Below are 22,794 nucleotides of genomic sequence, written 5' to 3'. Positions count from 1 at the left end.
TTTCACACACAAATGAAAAATTAGTCATCATATTCTCACCCCCATGTCAATTTAAACCTGTATGATTTTTCTTTTCTTTTCAATGATTTACAAAGGGAGATGTTAGGCAGAATGCAAGTCTCGGTCACTTTTCACTTTCATTGCATCTTTTCATCCGTACGATGCAAGTGAACAAGGCTAACAGTCTGCCTAACATCTCCTTTGAGACAGTCATACAGGTTTGGAACAACATGAGAATTTTCACTTTCTGTGAACTTCCCCTTCTAAGGGAGAAGACGAAAAAAACGTACCTTCTGCGAGCTGTTTAGCGATGCGTTCCTTTTCCTCTCTGACCTTCTTCTCCTCCTCTTCAATCCTCCTCTCCTCCTCTGCAATGGGCTTCAGATGATCTGAAGATAACGAAAAATATTTTAAAGGAATTTAATTGCAATGTTAATTGTGTAGACATGTAGTTATGATCAAATAAAACTGTAGTGTAAATTCTGAAAATAATTCTATCATCTTAAACTCATATTACTTTCTTCTGCAGAACACAAACAAATATATTTTATGAGATATGATGTGTTTGTCCATACTATGCGAGTGAATGCTGACCAAAAGTGTGAAGCTCCAAAAAGGACATAAAAGGCAGCATAAGACTCCAGTGGTTTAATCTATATCTTCTGAAGCAATATGATCAATTTACAGTGTGAACAGACCAAAGTATTGCCATTGCATTCTCTAGGCATGCTCATAATTTCAAGCTCGATTACACTTCCTAGTGCTTGTCGCATGTGCGGAGTGCTTGAAATCACGATCGCCAAAGAGACCGATGATTTCAAGACTTATACTGGGGGGAAAAAAGGGAGATTTTGGTCTGTTCTCACCCTAAAGCACACCGTACGATTTTGGCCAAGATTCTGCCAAATTTCGGGAATCCTAAAGGATTTCTGTCGTCGTAGGGCAAAATCGGCAATCTTACAATGTTTAGTGTGACATGCTCACCGACGGCCGATTAATAGCATTTGCGATCATCTTTAGCCTCCGATGAAGTTCTGGCAGTGTCAGAAATTTAGCATCGCATTTGTATAGTGTGACTGCTATAATGACCGCCAGAGAAGATATTCGGCTCCTCTCTCGCATTGCAATTGACTGTTTTCAGAGAAACCTTGTTGAGTAGGCTTATGCTCCGGAAAGAAACCTGCTCCGCAAATGCACCATAGCAACATTCGTGCCCAGTTATCACTCTACTCAAGCTCTTTTGATGTTTTTTTAGTATTTATGGGACGTTTTAATCCAAATCAGCAGATACAACTGGATACAATTATAGAAATGGATGTCATGTTTGTGCATTATCCATAGGGAATTTGCAAGCACGATATATAATTGGCCTACATGAATTTTCAAAATGTTGCATGCCCTATAGGTTACTAATCTAAAAGAGGAGACGTACTATAACCCACCGTTTTTGTTTTCCCTATATGAGCGCAGAAATTTGTCTTTTTTCCCCACAATGAATCTTTGCTTGTGGTAGCTAATTATTACTGTAGGCTACCTCCCCCACTGGCGTTCATTCTCAACATCTGTCATTTTGTGTATTTGTGATCAGGATGTCTTATTAAAGGCATATTTGACAGGTGATGGAGTGGTATTGGAGCAACAGAAATGCTGATGTCCTGACTTTCAGAAAGAAAAAGAAAAAAAACCGCTCCTCCGGGCAAATCTCACCGTTTCGCTTCTATTCATTATTAACGATCTATATACTTCTATTACATTAATGATCACGTTCACTGATCGGGATGATTGGGACCACCGATGTACATTGTCGTACAGTCTGACATAATGTCGCACAGTGTGCCATGGCGATCTCAATGTGTTCATATCGTACAGTCTGACAAGTAACAATCTTTCAGCGTATAGCGGGCTTTAACCGACTGGATCGCATCAAAAGACCTGGATTAAACCACTGGAGTCTTCTGGATTACCTTTACACTGCCTTTATATGCTTTTTGGAGCTTCAAAGTTTTGTTCACCATTCACTTGCACTGTATGAACAAACAGACATCATATCTCCATTAAAATATCTTTGTTTATGTTCCATGTTAGACAAAGTCATAAAAGTTTAAAACGGCATAAGAGTAAATCATTAAATGAGAGAATGATCATTTTTGGGTGAACTACTCCTTTAAGGTAAACCCACAGAACCCAATTTGCAATTGCGTCCTAAAGCTGAAAAAAATCGGTTGTTTCTAAGATATTTACCTCTTATAAATAAATAAATAAATAAATGTCTGTGAGGATTCAAAACATACAGTATAATACATACTGTAAATGAGCTCGTCTTCTTGTGACTTTGACCCTACTGTGACATCTGTAATATGGCTTTAAGCAATTAAAGTAACTTTAATTTTACATTAAGGGGACCGATTGTATTTATGCTTTAAATTGAACATTTTGCAGGTTTCTTACCATATCGTCGCTTTCCATAGATGATCCCAACAATCAATGCAGACCATCTCGCTGTCTGAAAGTCAAAACAAACATTGCTAACATTAAAACATTTCTATTTTTAATTATAGAGGTGGGGAAATCTTGACTTTCAGCACGCACGTCTTTACAACAAACGTCAGCTGTGACTTCAGATAGCGACACGACAATTTAAACAAATCAATAAACCTTTAGAATGACTGATTTATATTTACAAACCTTAATCAGCGGCGACACTTGCACTGGAGGAACCATTTTCCAGCCTTTACAAGAGCAGTCAGTCTGCAGAGGTCAGGGACGAGCAAGAGCACAGCGAGAAGTGACGCTTAAATGATACTGCAATACCTACAGGTCTGGAGTGCAAGTGCGTTATCATCCAAAATGAATTTCTGTCATAATGTACTCATCCTGATGTGGGTCAAAACCCGTATGACTTTCTTCTGTGTAATGCAAAAGGAGATCTTAGGCAGAATTCATATATATATATATATATATATATATATATATATATAGGGTTGGGAGGGTTATTTTTGAAATGTATTCCACTACAGATTACAGAATACATGCTGTAAAATATCATTTGTAACATATTCCGTTAGATTACTCAAGGTCAGTAACGTAATCTAAATACTTTGGATTACTTCTTCAGCACTGGTAGATTTTTTTTCACTTGTTTTGACTATAAAAACTCTGCCAGTACAGTAAGACAAAATACACGTTAAAAATACATTCTCTGAAAAACCGAAATATTTTATGCAGTGTTGTTTCTAAAACAAGATAAATCAAACTGATCTTGTTTTAAGGATTTTTAGATATTTTTACAGGAAAACAATACAAAAATTATTATCAAGAATATAATTTTTGCCTTGATATCAAAGGTCTTACTAGAAAAAAAGAAATTATGATGCAACGTGAATTTTCTTGATAAACAAATATGATCGTGCCTAGTAACATGTGCATGTAAAATGGCTAGAAATAGCATTTTATCTTAGCGTAAAGCTGATAATTTACACAAGGTTTATTTCTATTTCTTCTGCTCCAAACTTACTTCAAACGTACTTCTCTGTCTGCTCGCATGAATGTAACACATCATAAGAAAGTGTTTCACCGCTGTTCAAATGCACTTTGGATCGCATCTTTTATACGTATAAATGTTTAACATCTGAAAGGACTAAATATTAAATGAAACAAATGACAATAAAATGCAAAGTAATCTCTAAAGTAATCAAAATACTTTTTGAATGTAACTGTATTCTAATTACCAATGATTTAAATTGTAACTAGTGGAATACGGTTACTTATATTTTAAATTTTAAATACGTAATCCCGTTACATGAATTACGTTACTCCCCAACACTGTGTATATATATATATATATATTATTATTATTATTATTATTATTATTAAAGATTACTTAATTCAATTTGATGGACATTTTGCATGGATCTTTAAAAAAAGAAAAAGTGTTTGAAAGTACATATTGTGGGGCGACGTGTGGCCATGAGAGTGTTGACGTGTGACAGTACAGACTGTTCTGTTTTTAATTGAGGCTATTTTAAAAGCCAAATTAGACTAATCTTCTATTGTGGTTGTCGGTCAGGTCAAGTTCAAGAGTGCAGTTCAGGCCAGGGTCAGTGTGGATTTATGTGTTTCTGTGAATAGGCAGAAAACGCAAAAGAAACGACGTGTACAACAGTTTAGATTTGCAAAAACCTGACGTGGAAACATCTTCAGATGTCCTCTATTCTTTTAGTCCAGCTTTATTGCCAAAAGTTTGTTCATGCCATAGAAACTAAACAATCAATAACACAAGGAAAATCATATGTGGTACAACAGACTGTATTATGTTCAGTTTGAAATTTCTATCAGTAAGACACTTCTCTTGTTACTTATTACTTGTGTGACGTTAAATAATAACATTTTACAAATTGCATAATTTGGCACGTTTGCATAATAGGCCTTTTAGAAAACAATCTTAAACAACAGACTTAAATCAATACAGTTTCAAATGTCCAACTATAAACACTTTACAATAAGGTTGTAAATGTTAACAATAGTAATCACAAGAGTTAACATGAACTGACTCTGAAAATAATTTTACAACATCCATTTATCTTTATTAATGCTAGTTTCTACTAATACATTTTTAAAAGTTGCATACACATAACAGTAAAGCATTTTGAACCTAAATGAACAATAGTATATTTAAATGAACATTAACCAGGATTCAAAAATGCTGTAAAAATACAGCTCATTGTTATTTTATTGTTTATTTCATCCATGAAACACAAAGAGAGATGTTAAGCAGAATGTTAGCTTCAGTCACCATTCACTTTTTGCATCTTTTTATAATGAAAGTGAAAGGTGACTGTGGTTGTCAGTCCCTAACATACTGCCTAACGTCTCCTTTTGTGTTCCGTGGAAGAATGTCATACAAGTTTGCAAGAACATGAGGGTGAGTAAATGGTGACAAAAATTCCATTTAACTTATACAGCCTTATTGTAAAGTGTTACATGTAGTGTAAGTGGTACATAAAACAACACTGAGTTGAATTTCATTGGTGACTATGAGACAGTTTCAAAGCAACCACTTTCTTTAAGTTTCTTCTTGGCTCTCTGGATGAAGTTAACTTTTCCTCTGTTCCTCATGTTGGACGTGTACTCATGGGACTTCAGTTTGGCGTAGTAATCAGAGAACTTATTGAAGAGGATCGAGATTGGAAGGCCATTCAAAATGATTCCAAAGGAAATGCAGCCAAAGGCAAATATCCGCCCCAAAAGTGTCTCGGGATACATGTCACCATAACCTACAGTAGAGATACTAACCTGGAATGAGAAATTTTTGGTTACAGAGAGTACAGCAGACTTATAGCTAAATTATGTAATTTTGCGATGTTAAAATACTTTCTCTTATCCCTGCTTAATATGCAAAGACAACTATAATTAAGCCATTTTTATACTGTAAGTTGAATCCCCCAAAAAGTCTATATGCTTATGCAATTCTACACAATTCTGTTTGGTGACACTAGTAAAATGACACATTTCACCCAAAACTGAAAATCTCAACCTGGTCTCATAGAATCACATTATTATAAATTATTTTTTGCAAAATGACTTTTATGTGTCTCGTAAATACCGCTCAAGTTTCCTGGTGAAATGAACACTAGAGGCACTACAACAACGATAACTTTTATTTAGTGCTGTCATTTGATAAAAAATTTGAATCGCTATTAATTGCATAATTTTTCATTGTTAATCGTGATTAATCACAGATTTTGAAAGTGTTGAAATTTGACTCTATATTCTTTTTTTCCTGTCAAAATGCCTTTATTTCCTATTTATAATTTTTTATAAAAAATTTTTAAACAAAGTATTCTACAGTATAAAGATAAAAATTCACTAAAATAGCACCAATTCAAGTAACATTAAACGTTTCCCAAAGTCTAACTGTAAGATTGACTAATTGAAATAACTAGTCCTCATAGGTTGAGTATTCATTGGAATGGGCATTAAATCTCCTAAACTCTAATCCTCCACAATATTAATTAGCCAGCAGACTGTCGCTATCTGCTTTGCAGTAGCATTGTGAAATCACATTAATGTTTCACATCAAGGTAATGCCAGCTTCAAGCGCTGCTTTAAACTCCACATGGAAAGCGCTTGCAAATAACATCTCTTTCTGTGTTCTTGTTATAGTTAAAGGAATAGTTCACCCTAAAATAGAAATTCTATCATCATTTACTCACCCTCATGCCATCCCAGTTGTGTATGACTTTCTTTCATCTGCAAAACACAATCGGTGATTTTTAAAAGAATAATTCAGCTCTGTTGGTCCTCACAAAGCAAGTGAATGGTGACCAGACCAGAACTTTGAAGGCCCAAAAGGCAATATAAAATTAATCAATAAGACTCCAGTGGTTTAATGATGTCTTCTGAAGCGATTTGATAGGTGTGGGTGAGAAACAGCTCAATATTTAAGTCCTTTTTAACTGTAAATCTACTCCTTCACTTTCACTTCCACATTCTGATGTGGAAGTGACCTTCACATTCAGCCACCTACTGGCTGGGGCTGGTCAAAGGTGGAGTATTTATAGTATAAAAGGATATTAATATTGATCTGTTTCTCACCCAAACCTATCATATCGCTTGAGAAGACATTGATTAAACCACTGGAGTCATACGGATCACTTTTATGCCTCCTTTTTGTCATTTTTGGACCTTCTGAGTTCTAGTCACCATTCACTTGCATTGTATGGACCAACAGAGCTGAGATATTCTTCTAAAAATCTTCATTTGTGTTCTGCTGAAGAAACTTGTGATGCAAAGGACCAGGGTACGAGTCCTAAAGAACACGCGAGTCGACACGTGAGCCGAAAGTGTCGTAGAAGAACCACAAATTGACGTGGTTGCTTCAGAAATTGCATTTTCATTTCATATTTTCTGTTTATGTCACTATTGATTAGGTTTAGGTTTAAAGTTTAGGGTAGGGAGGAAGCTTTTGTTGATTTAAAACTCGATAGAGCATTAACCTTAAAAACCTCATCTGTTGCTTCTAGCGCCCCTCAGTGGACATTTCACTTCTGAACTGCCGTGATACGTGTAACAAACCCTGTAATATAATTTTGCAAATATGTCGCCACAGTCACAGAATTTTCATGAGATCATGCTGAAAATCTGTCATTAATTATATCCATATGACTTTCTTTCTTTCCTTGGAACAGAATGTTAGGGACTGACAGTCTAAAGGTCAATTGTACTTCGCGTGTCTACGTTGCGGATCACTCCGTGCATAGTATGCGTGACGTAAATTTAGTATACTCAGAAGAGTATACTCACAAATGCAACGCGGTCGACTAGGCGCGAGCAGATCCGGAGCACACAAAAATGAAATATACCTGGGCCTTTAGTCACTATATGATGAAAGTGAATGGTGACTGAGACTGTCAGTCCCTAAAATTGTGCCTAACATCTCCTTTTGTGTTCATATGGTGTTGGAACACAAGGGTCAGTAAATTATATTAATTTTATATGAACTATCCCTATAGGTGAACATATAATGATTAGTAAAAATAATCTGTTACTCACAGATGCCCACCACCAAGCATGTGGAATACTGGTGAAGTTGGTATGAGGGACGTCATGCTCAACAGTATAAACCATGGCTGAGAATGTAAAGATCCCCATGGCGATAAAGAGGAAGAGACATCCCACCTGTTGGTAGCACTGTCGCAATGTAAACCCAAATGCTCGTAGCCCTGTGGAGTGACGCGCCAATTTAAGAATGCGAAAAATGCGCATGAGTCGCATGATTCGCAGCACTTGTCCCAGTTTACTCACTTGCCCTACAGTCTCAATGTCAGGGTTTAGTCTACCAAAACCCGGACTCACAAAGCTCTCAAGCACAAACTGCAGGAACTGTGGTAGGATGGCCATCAGGTCTACCACGTTCAGCATGCTTTTCGCAAAGTGACTGAGATCAGGTGTTGACGCAAGACGTAGAAGATACTCAGTGGTGAAGAAGGTTATGCACAATGTCTCCACCAATTCTCCGCATGTCCTTCCTCTGGATTGGTTGGTAGGTGCCATGTTCTCCATTGCTTCTACAGTATTCAACGTCATCGTTACCAGGGACACCAACACAAACACACTCGAGGCCACTGCCATGAGTTTAGCCGGTACCGAGGAGAACGGTTTCTCCATGAGGTTCCACAGAGCCCTTCGCATCTTTCCGAAGTACATTTCCTCAAACGCTTCCTCATTTTCCTCGGATTCCACCTCAGCTTCCAGTTCCTTCTGAACTTTTAGCTGTTCGCACAACTCATCGTGCTTCTCCTCAAGCAAGATCCGGCAACAGCGCTGTGTGTATTTGATCCGAACGCCCCAATAATTTATCTCCTCCAGGAAGTTTCTTGGACAAAGCTCATCTTTGATCCACAGCACACCAGTTCTGTAGAAGTTGAAGATGCTGTTGAACACATCTGGATCTCGGTCGAAGAAATATACGTTGTCCTTCACAACGTAGTCGTCGCAGAGGTCCAACTTCTGGTTGAGGTCTGTGTAGATGGCCAGACGGCCGATTCTGCTTTGGGGGTATCTCGCCGCCATTTTGTAGGTGATCCGATAGTACTTCCCTCCAACATTGAGGTTGAGTGTGCAGTTCTTGCTGGGCGATGTAAACCACGATGAAGGTTCTGAATGTTTCACAACATCCTCGTCGTCGTCTTCGGCGTAGATGTCATAAATATCCCTCTGAAGTTCGCATAAAGAGCTCCATTGTTTCACCAAACAGTCTTTAGCAAATGGAACGTTATCATCTGTTGACTCAGATTTTGCAAGTTTATAGTTGGGAAAGAGGCTCTGTCTCCTGTTCTTCTGAAAGTTGAACATCCTTTCCGTTCCTATAACTTCACCATACTCATCACTGTAAATCTCAGGGCTATACTGACGCTAAATCTAACCTATTTAAGTATAAAGATCCAGGCAGGAGGAAGCTACACTGGTCTAATGCTGTCTGTAAAGAGCTAAGAGTTCAGCAGCCAACTTAAATGCTATTATCCTTTAAGCTTTTGCTTGGTTGTGACGTCAGCTTTGAATCCTAAAGGAATGTTGCGCTTCTGTTAAAACGTGTCTTAAATGTGTCAAAAGATTTTTTTTTTCTTTTTACCAAGCTACGAAAAGCCACGGATCCCCTCTGACATCCAAGTGCCCATTCTTAAATTGCTTCTAAACTAGAGGTATCTTTAGCTAGTTAAAATGGAGCATGGTATTTACTCAAGGATAATGCCATTAGCCTTTAAACAAGTCGCCAAACAGACGTAAATGTTAATGGGCGTGAAGGTGTTTATGAATGAAGGAAGCTAGGTGGCTTTTTATAGGAGCTAATCTTGTTGGTGATGAAATATGCTGTTGCTGAAAGTGTTCAGTTTTAAGAAGAGTCGACTGGTAACAGTGGTAAAGATTTAGACTATGGGATAAGTAATTTCTTTTAATAATATATGTTTATATGTTTATTCACTTTCAAAGATGAAAATATAACAGAAAGCTCAAATAAGAGACATCAGTCTAGTGTTTTAAAAAACATAAACTTGCTGGCGCATTGAAAGAGCAGGGCTTATAATGCACAGTCACTTAAGGTAACCAGGTCAATAAGACCCTACAAGCTGTTGGTTCACTTACAGGGGCAATTATTCCTATTAACTGTGTAGGATTGTAAAGATATGCTTGACATGTGCTTCTAATAATTGTCTAATGGTATGAATAATTTTTATTGTATTTCTGTTGTATTGTATTGTCCTAGAGACACCAAATTTGGCAGGATGGTCCCAAATCCCCCCAGCTATTCAGGTGCACACACACAACCCCATCCGACCCTAGGTGGTGCTATAATACGCACTTTTACGTTTTCATTAATATCTTCACAACCGTATGGTTTAGAATCGAAGGTTTCTAAAGGCTGGTCAAAGGTGGAGACTTATAGTAAAAAAGGACATTAATATTGATCTGTTTCTCACCCAAACCTATCATATCGCTTGAGAAGACATTGATTAAACCACTGGAGTCATACGGATCACTTTTATGCCTCCTTTTTGTCATTTTTGGACCTTCTGAGTTCTAGTCACCATTCACTTGCATTGTATGGACCAACAGAGCTGAGATATTCTTCTAAAAATCTTCATTTGTGTTCTGCTGAAGAAACTTGTGTTGCAAAGGACCAGGGTACGAGTCGTAAAGAACACGCGAGTTGACACGTGAGCTGAAAGTGTCGTAGAAGAACCACAAATTGACGTGGTTGCTTCAGAAATTGCATTTTCATTTTATATTTTCTGTTTATGTCACTATTAATTAGGTTTAGGTTTAAAGTTTAGGGTAGGGAGGAAGCTTTTGTTTTTTTTAAACTCGATAGAGCATTAACCTTAAAAACCTCATCTGTTGCTTCTAGCGCCCCTCAGTGGACATTTCACTTCTGAACTGCCGTGATACGTGTAACAAATCCTGTAATATGATTTTGCAAATATGTCGCCACAGTCACAGAATTTTCATGAGATCATGCTGAAAATCTGTCATTAATTATATCCATATGACTTTCTTTCTTTCCTTGGAACAGAATGTTAGGGACTGACAGCCTAAAGGTCAATTGTACTTCGCGTGTCTGCGTTGCGGAATAATTGTCTAATGGTATGAATAATTTTTATTGTATTTCTGTTGTATTGTATTGTCCTAGAGACACCAAATTTGGCAGGATGGTCCCAAATCCCCCCAGCTATTCAGGTGCACACACACAACCCCATCCAACCCTAGGTAGCGCTATAATACGCACTTTTACGTTTTCATTAATATCTTCACAACCGTATGGTTTAGAGTCAAACAACACAAAACATATATCTCCGATTCCATTTCAGTCTATAAAATGTTTCCTCTGTTTTGAGTTTTCCAAAAACCTACTTTTTTAACTCCTAAACCATGTCACACTTTAGTGCCACACACTGGCCATCACCAATAAGCACTTATGTTAATTGTTCAAGCCTATTTCAACAAAGACGTAACGAGTTAGCAAGTGTTACAACATGAAGTCCATTGGCAGAGCTTAATAAATCATTTTATCACCATAGCATGTATATGAACTTACATGCTCAATGGCTTATAGAATCTTACAGGCTTAAGACCCTAGTAGATCAGATTAAGCAATAATTTCAGGATAGGGTAATTTTTTAATCTTAGAGGAGCAGATGCCATGACCGTCTGTCACAGTGGTCAGTCCAAGACAAGACCCCTACAATGGGGTTTTTTTTATTTTCTAAAACAAAAGCATTTGATCACCAAACGATATTTGCAATGTTGATAAGTTTAACCACCATTAGTTAAAATACAAAAACAAATGAACAAATATAGGATGCAAGACAAAGCTTACTTGGCCGAAAGTTTTCAGTTGTTATATTTTGGAAAATTTGTGCTTTTATTTCAAACCAGTTATGGGATGAAACATTGTCATTATATATAATCACACAAAGTTTAGATTTAAATGTATGTATTTAATGTAACTCTATTTCTCTTTTAAGACTGGAAAATACCAAGAATTTGTTACTGAATCAAATTTTCTGTAAGCTCCTTATACTGTAAGTCGGTATCCTCTGTTAATCTGTAACTGTTTAGTCATCATGGGTGGACATCAATCAAGAGGTTAGAGGGTATGATGTATTTTAAGAGTAAATCTTCATCTGTGTACAGCAGTCATCATGTAAACATTTCCATTTTCTCTCATCGCAGATAGTCACACAGAATGTTTCAGTAATAACAGAAATGTCCATAAATATCACAGATGGCTGAGGGAAAGATATAGTTGATAGATGATTGAAAGGAGCAAGCCCTTAATACCTTTGCTGAAATCAGACAGCGGCAGACCTATATTCCATCCATCAATTTAATTAAGTCAAGTCAGGGTGTTGACAGGGCTTTTTTGACCATTTGTATTCCAGTGAATTTTTCCTAGGGTAAGGCTTTGTTTGAGAGTCAATTTCTGTATAGGCATATACTTTGAAACCTTGGAAAACCCTGGATTTTAAAAAAACGAATAAAAAATAACAATACAATTAATTGATTGCTATTGGGGCATGTTGTCACAATGGGAACCTGCCTAATTATAGGCTATTTAATGGATTTTCAGCAATTTTTTTAACAGTAAAACAATTATGAAGCACCATAGAAAAACATTGTTTTTGCTAACAGAAGTTGTAATGAATGAATTGTAAAGATTACAACATTTAAAACACATGTGAAACCTACCCCAACCTGACATTAATGAAATATACCCTTTTCCTGAGAACATATTTGAAACTTTCTGTTAAAATCCACTTTCATTATATATTTAACTTTATATTCATATATTTCATTAATTTATCTTCTTTGAACAGATAGACAAGTAGGCAGGCAGATAGACGGATGGATGGATGAATAGACACAGACAGAGAGACTGATGGATGGATGGATAGACAGACAGACAGATAGATAGACAGACAGACAGAGAGACTGATGGATGGATGGATAGACAGACAGACAGAGATGGATGGATGGATAGACAGACAGATAGACAGACAGACAGACAGAGAGACTGATGGATGGATGGATAGACAGACAGACAGAGAGACTGATGGATGGATGGATAGACAGACAGACAGAGAGACTGATGGATGGATGGATAGACAGACAGACAGAGAGACTGATGGATGGATGGATAGACAGACAGACAGACAGATAGACAGACAGACAGAGAGACTGATGGATGGATGGACAGACAGAGAGACTGATGGATGGATGGATAGACAGACAGACAGATAGACAGACAGACAGAGAGACTGATGGATGGATGGACAGACAGACAGACAGAGAGACGGATGGATGGATGGATGGATAGACAGACAGATAGAGAGACTGATGGATGGATGGACAGACAGACAGAGAGACTGATGGATGGATGGATAGACAGACAGACAGAGAGACGGATGGATGGATGGATAGACAGACAGACAGAGACGGATGGATGGATGGATGGATAGACAGACAGATAGAGAGACTGATGGATGGATGGACAGACAGACAGAGAGACTGATGGATGGATGGATGGATAGACAGACAGACAGAGAGACTGATGGATGGATGGACAGACAGACAGACAGACAGACAGACAGAGATGGATGGATGGATGGATGGATAGACAGACAGACAGAGACAGATGGATAGACAGACAGACAGAGAGACTGATGGATGGATGGATGGATAGACAGACAGACAGAGAGACTGATGGATGGATGGATAGACAGACAGAGAGACAGACGGATGATGGATAGACAGACACACAGAGAGACTGATGGATGGATGGATAGACAGACAGACAGAGAGAAGGACGGATGGATGGATAGACAGACAGACAGAGAGACTGATGGATGGATGGATAGAGAGACGGATGGATGGATAGACAGACAGACAGACAGACAGAGATGGATGGATGGACGGACAGACGGACGGACAGACAGATAGATAAATAGATTGAAAAATCAAGCATAGTCTTAACAATTGATTTAATTAATAATTAATTGAAAAAGGTCCTCCATATTTATATCAAAGACACTTCCTTACAAAATTCCATCAAATAGAATGTAATAATCTTTAACAAAATAACATTTTAAAAACCTAAATATAGTTGTATTAATTTAATTTAGTTAAAGATTACACAATTGTATTTTGATGGAATTTTGTTTTGAAATTAAAATAAGTAGGCCTAAAATCTTAAAAGATTTTAAGATTTGCCCGCGCACCTGCCCTCGAGGTGTTTATTTATGGGTTTAACTGCATTACCATTGGTCATATCATACATTATCAACTGAACGCGATTTAACGATACCTATATTAAATTATGAAAGCTAAATTATAGAAATAACTAAATTATATTTTTTATTTTATTTTTTTAGGTACAGATTTTAGTACAAAGAAATGTACTAAAACATCTCTTCTGTTGAAAAAAGTAATTTAATAAAAAATAAAAAAAATTTGTATGTCTGAAAACAAAGAAAGTAGGATATGTACATTGCTTAAGAAAAGAGGATTTAGGATATTTACATTAATATCTGATTCCCCAATATATACATATATGTTTGCATGTAATTTGCAAAATAAATAAATGACGGCAATTGAGGTTGTTTAAATAAAGTTGTGCGAATTTGAATGAAACATGGCCGCCACAGAAGCCGGATGTGAGCATTATGTTCGCAGCTGTTTGTTAAAAGTAAGCAACTTTATTTATATTTTATTGCCTGTTTACAGTGTATTTCACATGTGCTTACTGATAAAAGTTTAGTTATAAAACTAGTGACTGATGCTGTATACTGATGGTACTAACTGGACTATCTATTTCATGTGTACTGGACTGTTGTATTCCAAAGTGCTTGATGGTGGATTTTAAAGGCTTTTTTTGCGTTTATAAATATATATGTGTCTGTCTTTACCTGCAGGCACCATGCTGTGGGAAGTTTTATGTGTGTCGTCTGTGTCATGATGGTGAAGAGAATCATCAAATGAACCGATTTGAGGTCCGAGAGGTTAAATGTGCAGTGTGTAATACTGTTCAAGAGGTAAAGCTCTGTTATATATATATGTGTGTGTGGGGTTATTTTTTTCTTAAAGAAAATAAAGCCTTTTTAAGACTGATAAGATTGTTTACATTGTGACATTATTTTCATGACAATTAAGCACATTTTCCCTTCCAATTTCTCTACTGTAATACCTAAAATGATCATTCTCATTACTGTGATGCAAAAAAAGTCAGAGTATTTAAATTGTAATGTATTTATACGTCATGGAAGTGTTGGTGGTACTGCACATAATATTTGGAGATTAATATAATAAAATCATTGCATAACAGAGGGGGTGCTTAATTGTCATGAAAATACAATTTAATGCAAAGATAAAAAAAATCAAAATTTCACAATGAAAAAAAATGACATGCAATATATATATATATATATATATATATATATATATTATTTTTTGTGTATGTGTGTGAGACTTGGACATGTTTTTGTGAGAATCGCCCTGATTAGTCTTTAATGCACAGCTGAAAGAAATGACATGACTCCCTGATTTAAGATTTTTAATGTCTGTACCTATGTCCTTCTGTATTTTTCAGGCTCAACAGACATGTAAGGAATGCAAAGTGAAGTTTGGCGAGTATTACTGTGACATTTGCCATCTGTTTGATAAAGACAAGAAGCAGTACCACTGCCAGCCCTGCGGAATATGCAGGTTTGCATAACATTTACATTTGTCATCCAGCACACACTTTTATTCAAAGCCACTTGGTTATTCAAGAGAAGCTATTTCTGAAATGCCATTTTACTCATTGATATCCCTTCTTCTCCTCTCTCACCTTTAGAATTGGCCCAAGAGAGAAATACTTCCACTGCATGAAATGCAGTTTATGTTTAGGCACCGATCTTAAAAATAATCACAAGGTACAGAAAGGTTCATCTGACTTGATTCTGCTTGAGTCATTGGTTCTGTTGATCACTTTCTTGTTAACCGTGAACAAATGCTTATTTCAGTGTGTTGAGAATGTCTCCAGACAGAACTGTCCTGTATGTATGGAAGACATCCACTCATCCAGAATAGAGGCTCATGTTCTTCCTTGTGGTCATCTCTTACACAAGTGAGTGTTTTTTGATGATGTACATGTTAACTCATAAATTAGAATTAAAAGATAGTCAAGACTGTAGAGCTCACAGTTGTGCTTTATTGCTGAAGGTATTGGCTGTGCTTATCTTTTCTTATGCAAAGTCGCAAAATTATACATAGAAACTTTGAACAAGATGCTCACCATAATTTCAAGGAATGTTCCCGGTTCAGTACAAGTTAAGCTCAATGGACAGCATTTGTAGCATAATATTGATTTCCACTAAAATTAATTTCAACTTGTCCCTCCTTCAAAAAAAAATGCAAAAATCTGGGTTGCAGTGAGGCACTTACAATGGAAGTGAATGGGGGCCATTTATTATAAAAATTTTTTTTTTTTTGTTAAAATACTTAGTTTCAAAATTTTAGCCACAAGACGTAAACAAAATCATTAGTGTTATAAAATCACTTACTAACATTTTCTGTGTAAAGTTATAGCCAATTTTACACCTTTGTTGCCATGACGATGTAATGTCAACTAACCCTAAAACAACTGAAAAAATTACCATTTAAACAACTTGACATCTCAAATAATTCATAAGTTTTAACAGAAGAATTAATGCAAGTGCTTTTAAAGTCTCCAAACATTGGCCCCCATTCACTTCCATTGTAAGTGCCTCACTGTAACCTCAATTTTTTTTTTTTATTTTTTTATATAAAATATTTAATTTTTATAGTACTCGGCATTATGCCACGAATGCTGTCGATTGAGCTCAACTTGTGCTGAACCCGGAACATTCCTTTAAAAGCCTTTGCAAATAATCAACATTTCTATTATAAGTCTAGTGAGAGTTTAGTTGTGTAATACTAAATTGCCTTATTAAAATGATACTTTTTTGTCTTCTTTTACTTGAAGAACATGTTTTGAAGATATGTACAGAACTGGGTAAGCATCAGTTTTTTTGTTTTGTTACAATTGAACTAGTAGTTGCTCAAATCTAGATAGATTCAAAAATACATTTTGATCATTTATACTCTTCTACACCATAATGGAATGTACAGCGAGAGCACCTCTATGCTACATTAAAATGTTTTATGCCCATTGATGTTCCTAGACCTGTTTTAGGCTTATATGAGAAAGGTATTCAGAGTATCATCAGTGTTTATATCTAGTTGTCTGTCCTGCAGTGCTTACCGCTGTCCCCTGTGTATGCACTCGGCCTTTGAAATGAAGGAGCACTGGGCACAGATGGATGAAGATATTGCCCAGTCACCCATGCCCACAGAGTACCAGGACACAACAGTTAAGGTAATACAGCAAGGAAAAAACAGCCAACATTTAGTTGGTGCTTTCATCGAAATAGACAAAATGACAAATGAGGAACAACGCAAACATGAACATAGTTTGAGAGTCTATTAGATGTAAGAAATTTAACTGTACAGTTTGAAAATGCTAAACGTTCAACAAAGATCTTTTAGGTCATTAACAGCATGTCAACAGTTATATTTGAACTTTTTTATATTTAAAGAGAGAATATCATATATATATATAAAATTTTCTTTATGCAAAATATAATTTCTTTTGATTTTGGGATGAGATATGACCAGGAAATGTTTTCGTGAGATTCACTTTAAGTAATTTACTTCAAAAGGGCACTTTAAATGTCTGTGGTTGTGATGTTTGCAGATCATATGCAATGACTGCCAGGCTCATTGTACTGTCGCTTTCCATGTGTTGGGCATGAAATGCAGCAGCTGTGGCTCCTATAACACCACCCAGGAAGGGGGTTTGATCACGCCCACTGCTGTAGAGACACAACAAACTACAGAACAGCTTCTTGAAGAAGAGAACGACGCTGAGCAACATGAGTGATGTTAAGACTCAGAAAAAAAATCTCCCAGTTGAACTTTGAAATATAGAAATACAAGCTTTCATTTATCTACCATGTCTAAACTGCAATTCTGTATTATTGCTTCATTAAAATGAATGAGAACATTTTGGTTGAGCATTCTTTAACCTGATGATGTACACCATCAAATCTTCCCTTGATTCCCAAGTCAGACATATAATTGTTGTGGGACACACGTATAAAATTGTAATATTTGCATGCACAATTTTCTCATTAAGGTCCATATTCTGACTAAGCTTTTATTCTGAATAAAGGTGTACTTGCTTAAATGAATAGTTCACCCAAAAATCGATTACTCACCCTCATGCCATCTCAAATGTGTGACTTTCTTCTGCTGAACACAAACAAAGATTAATGGTTAAGCGATTAATCGATTAACACTTTTTATTGATTCCAACATATGAAAACAGAAGAACAAAACATATGACAAACAAAGATTTTAAAAAGAATATCTCAGCTCTGTAGGGCCATACAATGCAAGTCAGCAGGGTCCAAAACTTTTATGCTGCCTTTATATGCTTTTTGAGCTTCAAAGTAATCCATATGACTCCAGTGGTTAAATCCATGTCTTCAGAAGCAATATGATAGGTGTGGGTGAGAAACAGATCAATATTTAAATCCTTTTTTACTATAAATCTTCACTTTCAAACAGCCCTCCTAAGCAAATTCTTTTTAGGCGATCTTTTTCGCATTATTTGTACATATTGCCACCTACTGGGTAGGGAGGAGAATTTATAGTAAAAAAGGGCTTAAATATTGATCTGTTTCGCACCCACACCTATCATATTGCTTCAAAAGACATGGATTAAACCACTAGAGTTGAATGGATTACTTTTATGCTGCCTTTATATGATTTTTTTTAGCTTTAAACTTTTGGACCCTGTTGACTTGCATTGTATGGACATACAGAGCTGAAATATTCTTCTAAAAATCTTCATCTGGGATGCCATGAGGGTGAGTAAAAGAGAATCTTCATTTTTGGGTAACTATCACTTTAAAGCCCTCAGCTTTGTTGGTGACATGCCCTTCTAGTTGTACAGGAACTATATGCAATGTTTACATTGTAATTGTTCGGTAACAGTTTTGTTAGCGCAAATGTATCTCTGTCCTTTATACGATGGTCAGGTCCTCTTTATGGTCAGGACATGATTATTACACAGCTCTCTGAAATACATAATTCTGATTTGTCATTTTCACCAAATATGTACACGGCAACAAACAGTTGACTGACCAGTAAAAATAGAAAAATCTCAAGAGGACTTCAGTATTAATTTTATGGTGAGCAGAATAATTTTGATAGATGGCTAGAAGCTCAAGAGTCCCCATTTCATTTTCAGGAGCAAGAAAAGGAAAACTGCTCGGAAGAACAAGGAAGAGACGGACAAGAGAGAATTAAAATAGACGAGCTAAATATGTCAGCTCTCTAGCCCATAGATAAGTAACTTGGACTGAAGATTAATATAATGTTGGGTTTATTTAGCCAATTAACTAACATGGTCATTTAGCTGATATTTTTTTATCCGAAGCGAGTCATAATACACTTATAATACAGGTTATGTATCTTGTTCATGGAAACAGTGGTGAAAGCCAAAGTTTTTCTTGCAAGTCAGTCCACAATCGGCCATCTTTGGAACGCTCTCGGGAGGCTATTTCCAGTCATGCTAGCTCCTATCTACTTGAATAGGGGGACACCGAAATCTCAAAAACGATCGGTCAAGATTACGATCAAAGAACATATTTCAAATAAGCAAATAAAATCTGACAATATGAGAATCATAAATTGTGCTGCTTTACCTCATTATACGCTAAAACACACTATTTTCCCGGCTTGTATAGCTAATGCGCATGCGCTTTATCGAGTTGATTGACAGGCGATGTCTGTATCTAAAAGGCGATTGGCTCTTTTACCTGTAAGGCGGGACTTCCTTTTTACATCCGTTGACCTTTAGAGCTTGTTGGTTGGGCGTTCCAGTTTCTCCCATTTATTTAAATAGAAGTGGCCCGTCTCTGGTGATAGCTCATAGATCACCCGCTGCAGGGTTCTGTACTTGCCTGCATCACCTTGTTGAGTTGAGGTTTGCCATCTTGCAGTGACTGTTCCAGGGAGTGGTGCGGCTGTGTGGATTCTTCGATCTATGTATTTATTTGGTCTTGTGTTTTGGCAAGAGCAGTGAATGGTGAGGTCACTAACACTGAAATGATTGTAAAACATTCACACAGTTAAGTCACAAAAGATACAGTGTGTTCTTATCACTAGGCTACTTTCAGACTTAACAATTGTCACATAAAGGTGCTGTAAGTGTTTTTTTTTTTTTATGAAATAAGCAAAAAAAAAAAACGTCCCTATTACCTGTCAGATATCACTGAAACAGATGCCATAAAATATCACACCTGTCTCTGTAATAATAGCCTTAAAGGGGCCATGACATGCTTTTTTAAATTATGATTTTAATATGTTCCTTACGGTTTATTATAACATTTATAAAGTCATATATTTGTAAAACATGATCATGTTCCACCCTCTGTCAGAAATGACCAGTTTTGGTGCTGCTACTCCTTTAAGACTTGATAGTAAACGCCCACTGTTATGATTGGCTCTCTGCTCTTTTACTGACCTGTAGTGATGTTTCGTTCGTGAACTAAGCTTTTAAGTGAACGAATCATTTTCGTTCACCTCCATACACTAGAGCTGGGGTACTCAAGTCCGAGTCACGAGTTCAATATTAATGGACTTGGACTTGTCACGGACTCGGATGCATTTTTACGCGGACTCGAAAAAATAAAAATAAAAAAATTAAATGAACACATCTCTGTCTGCACGCAGCTGTATAGCCCCTGAAGTCATAGATGTAGCCAGAGTTGTTTCACTGCATTTAAGCAAACACACACGCATACGCACGTGCACAGGCACACTCATCAGTCAACCAATACGCTTGAATGTTACTACAGAAACTACTGTATAACATCGACTAACGAGGTGGCTGGCACGACGAAAACAAAGACGGGTATGTATCCAATGTAATAGAAACTAAAGGCAGTTTCACACGACATGGGAGCTGACAACTGGTAAAATTGCATGTGATGTTTGTGCAGCCAGGACGATGCTCACATTGCGGTTTCATCGTAGTTAAAAACTTAAAATCGATTGAGTCAGCTTGAAATGGGCCATAATACCTTGATGAATTAACTGCGTCACTTTTTAAATGGTCGTGGGAATAAAGCATTATTGCTAAAGCAGACAGCAACGCTAAGATAAACAGCACATATTTATGATCGACTATTTTCAAAGCATTGACGAGCTGCTTAAAATGCATTCTTTTACAGCATTTGTCCACCATTCACAACATTCAACCATGCACAATAAAATTAGTGCCCGACCGATATATCGGTATCGGCGTATATTTTTCCGATACGCGCAGATATGAAAACTTTTTTCAGAACATATAATGCAGAAAACAATGCTTTAGAATTGGTGTCATTTTGTACGTAGTTTGTCCAGCAGAGCGCGCTCCGACTAACTATATTGGCCACCATATCGGTTAACGGTGAATTTTCCCCCTCTAAAATCGGTATCAGTCTCAAAAATCACATATCGGTCGGGCTCTTAATAAAATATTAGGATATTTTGGGCAGTGAAAGTTTATAATTATACACTATAAAATAAATGTATTATTCGGTGACAGAGTTTGTGTATGAAGCTAAACTTCATGTTACGAGATTAATTTAGTTGGATATGACGTTTTTATTTTAAATGTTTATTTTATTTTTATTGTAAACCACCTGGTAACTTGTGCACGTATTTTTTTAACCTATATCTCTGATACATTTGAAGGACAGTTCGGTTAAATTTATGAATCAACTCAGACTCGGCCTGTTATGGACTCGGTCTTGAGTCCGACTCGGCCACTTTTGGACTCGGACTTGACTCGGACTCGACTAAGGTGGACTCGAACCCAGCACTAGTTTTTATAGTACAATGAACTCTATGTCAAAAGTCCTCATAACATGACACCTTTAAGCTCTTTAAACAGCTGGGAAAAAGCGAGATCAGCTCAGCAAGATTTGAAGCTGACTACCACCCCTGGAGTCACGAGTTCAAATCCAGGGCGCACTGAGTGACTCCAGCCAGGTCTTCCTAAGCAACCAAATTGGCCCGGTTGCTAGGGAGGGTAGAGTCACATAGGGTAACCTCCTCGTGGTCGTGATTAGTGGGTCTTGCTCTCAATGGGCCGTGTGGTAAGTTGTGTATGGATCACGGATTAACAATCTCAGAAGCAGAGGCAACTGAGGCTTGGCCTCCGCCACCCGGATTGAGGGGAGTAACCGCGCCACCACGAGGACCTACTAAGTAGTGGGAATTGGGCATTCCAAAATTGGGGAGAAAAAGGTATAAAATTAAAAAAACATTATAAAAATTATAATATTTGCCTTATGCAATTGTGAAATCTCCCTTTAGAATTAAAGGGATAGTTCACACAAAAATGATAATGGTCTTTACTCAGTGTCATGTTGTTCCAAACCTGTATGATTTTTGGTCTTTCATGGAACACGAAAAGAGTTGTTACAATGTTAACATTCAGCCTGACATTACCTTTTGTTTTCCATGGATGAGAGGCATAAGGGTTTGAAACATGAGGGTCAGCACATGACTACAGAATTTCCATTTTTGGGTGAACTACTCCTTAATATGAATTAAACAACTTTTCTGTTTCCTGTCAGATTCAGTGGCCTTCAGGGCCAGTAGAACTTTGAGCCCATTGATATTTCGCATAGGAATTTGTAGAACTTGGCCATCCTCCCATGCGGGGAGGAACAAGCCAAGGATGAGGACGAAAGCTGGCTGAAGACCGTTAGATCAAGTTTGACCAAGAGCAGATGTGTCCACACCCATCAAGCTCCAGTCTTTGAGGTCAGGAGAGGGTCAGTTTTTACATCACCTCTGGATGGAAGGTAGGGGTCACCGTTGAGAGAAGCATCCTTGGTCTGGGAGCCATTGAAAGGGACTGGCCGCAACATTGAGGTAGTGGTTGTCCTGGGGGCGACTCATTTGGAATCAGGTAACTTGGGAATAGAGGATTTTGGGGGATCACGGATATTTTTCCGGAGTGAAGACATACTGACGATCAGGCTGAAGGAATGGATGATAGAACGGATAAGCATGCCTCGGTCCATAACCAAAACCCAGCTGACGTCTTCGCCTCTCTCTCTACATCATATGCAAGGGAAATAAATGGTTTAATTGAATCAAGTTACAGTCTAC

At 37.1% G+C, this 22,794-nt stretch overlaps 2 protein-coding genes across 4 annotated transcripts; one reads left to right on the top strand and one right to left on the bottom strand.

Moving 5' to 3' along the window:
• Positions 1–2,732: 2,732 nt before the first annotated feature.
• LOC127437763 (potassium voltage-gated channel subfamily V member 2-like) lies at positions 2,733–9,810 on the bottom strand. Of its 3 annotated transcripts, XM_051692942.1 has the most exons (3): positions 7,552–9,810; positions 6,213–6,249; positions 5,188–5,292 (listed from the first exon to the last, which is right to left on the bottom strand). In XM_051692942.1, the coding sequence occupies exons 1-3, from the start codon at positions 8,851–8,853 to the stop codon at positions 5,288–5,290; spliced, it is 1,344 nt and encodes a 447-aa protein (XP_051548902.1). In that variant the 5' UTR covers positions 8,854–9,810; the 3' UTR covers positions 5,188–5,287. The 3 variants fall into 3 exon arrangements, with proteins under 3 accessions (XP_051548884.1, XP_051548894.1, XP_051548902.1); XM_051692924.1 differs by lacking the exon at positions 6,213–6,249 and having other exon boundaries at positions 2,733–5,292; XM_051692934.1 differs by having other exon boundaries at positions 5,152–6,249.
• Positions 9,811–14,156: 4,346 nt separating this feature from the next.
• Positions 14,157–17,620, top strand: LOC127437975 (RING finger and CHY zinc finger domain-containing protein 1-like). Its single transcript, XM_051693168.1, has 8 exons — positions 14,157–14,242; positions 14,469–14,588; positions 15,143–15,258; positions 15,389–15,467; positions 15,558–15,661; positions 16,541–16,570; positions 16,813–16,933; positions 17,312–17,620. The coding sequence occupies exons 1-8, from the start codon at positions 14,189–14,191 to the stop codon at positions 17,495–17,497; spliced, it is 810 nt and encodes a 269-aa protein (XP_051549128.1). The 5' UTR covers positions 14,157–14,188; the 3' UTR covers positions 17,498–17,620.
• The last annotated feature ends 5,174 nt before the right edge of the window (positions 17,621–22,794 follow it).

Source organism: Myxocyprinus asiaticus, chromosome 4 (assembly GCF_019703515.2).
Source record: "Myxocyprinus asiaticus isolate MX2 ecotype Aquarium Trade chromosome 4, UBuf_Myxa_2, whole genome shotgun sequence".
Lineage (NCBI taxonomy): Eukaryota > Metazoa > Chordata > Actinopteri > Cypriniformes > Catostomidae > Myxocyprinus > Myxocyprinus asiaticus.
The sequence above is the reverse complement of the archived record's forward strand: the minus strand, read 5'-3'. Positions and strand labels throughout refer to the sequence as shown.